The 5,144-nt window shown below is 37.1% G+C and overlaps 1 protein-coding gene across 1 annotated transcript; it reads right to left on the bottom strand.

The window, feature by feature from the left end:
- Positions 1-1,257: 1,257 nt before the first annotated feature.
- Positions 1,258-4,132, bottom strand: coa3b (cytochrome C oxidase assembly factor 3b). The gene is made up of 2 exons (XM_085351986.1): positions 3,937-4,132; positions 1,258-1,487 (listed from the first exon to the last, which is right to left on the bottom strand). Exons 1-2 carry the CDS (start codon positions 4,094-4,096, stop codon positions 1,381-1,383), a joined length of 267 nt encoding a protein of 88 aa, XP_085208112.1. The 5' UTR covers positions 4,097-4,132; the 3' UTR covers positions 1,258-1,380.
- Positions 4,133-5,144: the final 1,012 nt, after the last annotated feature.

The following is a 5,144-nucleotide window of genomic DNA, read 5'->3' as shown; positions in this document are numbered from 1 at the left end:
CGAAATTCACAGCCTTTACAGAAAATGTTACATTTTTGTGATTTATATCGTTATCGGGAGGATAGAATTCTTATATCGGGATATGAGATTTTGGTCATATCTCACAGCCCCACCACAAACAGGAATTTAATATCACCAACCATTCCCATTTTATTACGGTGTATCCATACAAATGGCCCACCCTGTATAATGACCAAAAAGGAGCTATTCTATTGTATTCTAAAGGTAGTCCTGCAAACTGAATAATGGGATGTGCTTAAGTTTTTCAAAGGACTGCACTGAGTCACATGACTGTATAATTCAAGTATGCTTCATATTTATGAGACGTGATGAGCAAATCAGCTGATCTAAATCCAGAGCACTTTGTCCTAGATTTTTAGGAAACCTGAATGAATGAGCTTACAGCACATGGCTACAGAAATCCAGTTCACATTAGGCTATGCATACATAAATGGCACAGAGCTCATATTTCTTACTGTGCAGTCATGAACATTTAGATATTTTGCTGACATCAGCAGGGTTGCTTGCAAACTGAATACATTTAGCCTGCATGTAGCTATGTGTACAAAAATGTTTTGGGAGTTAAGTTGCTTGTTGATTGAGCTATGGGCTTTACTTTTTATACACAAAATTGGGATCTTACATAAATATATTGGGTGGCTGTGGCTGAGGTAGCACAACTCACCTGCTAATCAGAAGGTTGGTAGTTTAATTCCTGGCTGCTCCAGTCTGCACGCCAAATATTAGGTAAGATACTAACCCCAAGTTGCCACTAAGATGCATCAATCAGCGTCCTAAGCATAGGAAAGCGTGCTTGTGTGAATGATGCACTGAATGAATGAGCAGAAAAGAGCTATGTGATTACCATATCTGTATAATGCTAAGTAAACATTGGTCATTTTTTTCTTGAAAGCTGAATTCTTTAGTTTTACTGAGACACTTTCTACTGTTCTGGAATATGCCACTGATATACAATGACTAAAATGCTCTAGTCTGGACTTATTATTGGAAATACACTGCATAAACTGAAACCTGTTTCTATGTTAACTGTTTCATTTAGAGATTTCTTATAAATTTACTGAGAATTTATATGCAAAGATGGGCATCAGTGTTTTATTCACAGCACATTAGGCTTACAGTAATGCAGAAAGCTGATCAGAAATATATATATATATATATATATATATATATATATATATATATATATATATATATATATATATATATATATATATATGATTATATCTGCTTTTATTTTTTTCCAAGCAGAAAAGGATCCAGAAACACTGTAATGTCCATATATGAGCTGTGATCCCTCCAGCATCCACGTGTAAACTTCTCCACCTGTATTAAGGGGCCAGAAAGCCCAGTCCAACTGAGTCAGGAGTTGGCACCAGTCCGTGGCCCTCTGATGATGTGGATCCTAGCTTCCTCATCCAGTTCCTCCACAACTCTCTCCTGTTTCACAGACAGGATGGTGTAGCTAACTGGGAAACTGCAGGTTAAAGGAAACATTAAAAGAGACATGTGTGTAGTTTAACTCGTGTTTTAACTGGAAACCCTCATGTTCTCATTATTCCAAATCAATCATGATTTCTTGGTTTATTGTCCTGTAAAGTTTCTATTATAATATATATATATATATATATATATATATATATATATATATATATATATATATATATATATATATATATATATATATATATATATATATATATATATATATATATATACACACACATACACATACATACATACATACATACATACATACACACATTCTATTAAATGCACCTACTGGACTGGAGGAAGCAATTAGAACAGGTACATCCAAGCCATTTTACATGATGGGCCAGAAACAGCCCATTTTAAGTGGGCTGGACCAGTGAAACTCATCTTTCTGTCAGTGTAAAGAAGCTTAAATACACAGAAATACTGTTGTAGAAAATAAAAGAAATTTCTCAGCATGACATTCTGGGCTTAAATTATAAGAAGCAAATATGATCAGTTCCACACTATCCTGTAAATATAAAATAAAAAGTATCATAGGTTTTTTTTATTTATTCAGACAAAACTTTTTTCTCCTTTCTATATTTTTTATATTTCTATAGCAGATAATGGAAAAAACATAAACGTTCCCATCATTCCTTTGTAAAATCTATTACATTTATGTACCTAAAACAGCTAAATGTTTATCAGTAAACATAAAGTTGTAAAATTACAGTCAAAAGTTCAAAAGGTATGCCCTCCTTTTCCAAAACTCTCCAGTGAAGTCAGATCAAAGCCTTTACCAGGCCAGTTGTGGCTCCTGCACCTTATGTTTGATACCCCTGCGTTAGAACATTATAGGTTTAGAGATTACTGAACCTTTTATTGAAATGTAACTAAAAATGTTGTACTTATTTATTAACATGTACTGCAAAGGGCTTGCAGCAGGACTAACACAACTACATTTTTTCGTGTTGTCATAACACAAAAAACACAACACTCTCTCACCTGCCCTTTAACACTAAACTAAGAGGGCATCATGTCACATGTTTAGGGCAGGGTGATTTTGTTCTGCCATTAAGACATAGTGGACAGCTGTCAGGCTATCCATCCGATCCCCTTAACTACGACGTTTCACATATATCACTATAAATCTGAAGCAATAGAACAACGATCGGTGATTTCTCGTCAGTAGCAAAAGTCATCATCTGCAGTTAGAGACTAAATATTTTCATAGTGTGTTTCTTTCTTGTCCATAAATCAAAGCACAACATTGTTTTTTAACGGGTTAAAAACAAATAAAAACTGAATGCGGTGACTTCTCCCTAAAATTAAATGCATTCACAGAGCTACAGTTTCAACAAGTAACATTTGTTATGCTGCCTGTGCATTATTTATAATTCTGTTTTGTGTTATAAATAAATTTAAGTGCACTCAGTTTTTTTAACAAGTCTGATGACCAACTCTGTTAAACAGACTGTATCTTTAATAAAGTTTAATATTTACATTTTTAAGCTGAATTTGCAGACCCGCATATTTACACTTACTGTGAACACATCCCGATGAACTGCTCTGCATTCCCATCACGGGGTCTGTAAGGCTACGTTCACACTGCAGGTCTTAATGCTCAATTCCGATTTTTTGATCAAATCCGATTTTTTTGTCTCCTCGTTCACACTACAAATAAAATGCGACAGCAAACGCGCTCTAGTGTGAACGCTCAAAGCGGCCCGCATGCGCAAAAGAAGATGTCACACACAACGCGCTCTGTTTAGACCAAGAACAAACAGTATTGTTTGACTGATGGCCGTTAATATAAAGACTTCGGACTTTACGTTTCCCAATTTTTGCTTTAAGTTATTTTGTTATTTACATAATAATGTAGATAACCTAATAATGATCCTTATTGCTGTTTAAGAGAGGAGCGGTGCTTCAAAGGATAGCTGCAGATTTCTGTCAGAATCTGCAGATTATACAGTACAAATAAAATGTTTACGTTGTCTTCCCAACAGTTTCACTGACATCTACACTGGATGGCTAGGAAGCGTTCGCGATGTCTTCTCGGGCGCTGATAATTGGCTTCAGTCTTGTGTCGGTGACGTAAAAGGCGGATTTAATGCGACTTGACCGTTCAAACAGCAGTCGCTTTCTAAAACATCGGATATGTATCGGATTCAGTACCACATACGAAAGTGACCCAGATCGGATTTGAAAATATCGGATTTGCGCCGTTCACACTGTCATAGCATGATCGGATATGGGTCGCATAGGGTCAAAAAAATCGGATTTGATGCGCTTTCGCCTGCAGTGTGAACGTAGCCTTAGTCTGCTTGTTAAACCTCACCTCTCCCCTTTCTCTGAGGAGTGCTGAACACATGGACTGTTTTTAGTCTAAGCACCCAAACACTCCTGTCATTCACTCTTTAAGCGACCTGTGAAGGATACAGATGCCGACCACAAAAGCTCCTATAGACAAGCCTGTCAGCAGGTTGCGGGTTCGGATCTGGGCTGCATTTTTCTTCCAGAAATCGAGATTCTTTCGGTGGCGGATGAGTTGTTCCTCCGCCGCTGTTAGTCTGGGTTTATCAGCTCCTTCCTTAGACATGACTTCTTTGAATTGTTCGCTGCTCGAAAGGAAAGTGTCGCGTAAACCGGAACGGCACTTCTTCTTCCTTATATTGTTTATTGGCGATTGGCAAACAGCAACATGGTGCATTACCGCCACCCACTGGTGTGGAGTGTGCAATGACAGAAAAAACCCACCAAAAAATTCAAATCCTTCCCAAACAAATGAGTCTGCCCAAAATATGGTCTGAAAACTTTCACTTCTCGAGTTCTTATGAAATAAATCAACCAAGTCCAATTTCACTTTCATATCGACAAGCTTTTTGATCAGTTATCATCTTTCAGCATCATAATTCTGACAATGCAATAAAACATGTTCTATTGTTTCCTATTTTCGACTGCAGTCACACTGTATGGTGTTTCCCTATTAAAAGCAACGTGTTATTCAAACCGGTGTGTCCAAATCTAAGTCAAGATATAATTGTCTCCTCTCTCCTGTCCTTTCTGTGCTTCTAATTTCTCCTGCTTTCCTTTGGATTTTGTAAAACCTCCGGCCTTTCCTCTCTTCCTCCCATGGCTTTTGGCACCTTTCTTTCATTTTGTGCCGTATTCTACTCTTAATCTTTTTTCTACTAACACTGATATCCATATCCACCACCGGTCTCTTTGCAGCTTCCTTCGCTGTTCTGTTTGCCATAAGTCCCTTCATAGTAATTCTGTATAATGTTTGAATCTCTATCAGAATGTCAGCTCTGCAGTCTGAATGACTGTCTTGCAAACTAGCCATTGATAAACTTGAGTCTGAACATATCACAGATCTTAGTGGTCTGCATCTTCAATCCACTGGACAGCTAACAGTATTGAAACCATTTCTCAGTGTACACTGATAAATCATCACTGATCCTTTTCCTTACGTTGATATGAAATTCAGGAACAACAAATGCTATCCCACTTTGGTTGGCTATATTCTTGCGTCTGTGTATATTTTGACATAATTGCAATACTGGTTAATATATTCCTGCACTGTATGAGAGTTTAAATAAAACCCCTTTTGTTCAATAGTGTGAAATCTACTACTGCATCAGGGA

This window comes from Diplotaxodon limnothrissa, linkage group LG4 (genome assembly GCF_057381915.1).
Source record: "Diplotaxodon limnothrissa isolate DT_005_m linkage group LG4, D_limnothrissa_male_GT1.1, whole genome shotgun sequence".
Taxonomy (NCBI): Eukaryota; Metazoa; Chordata; class Actinopteri; order Cichliformes; family Cichlidae; genus Diplotaxodon; species Diplotaxodon limnothrissa.
This window is presented reverse-complemented; position numbering and strand designations above follow the sequence as displayed.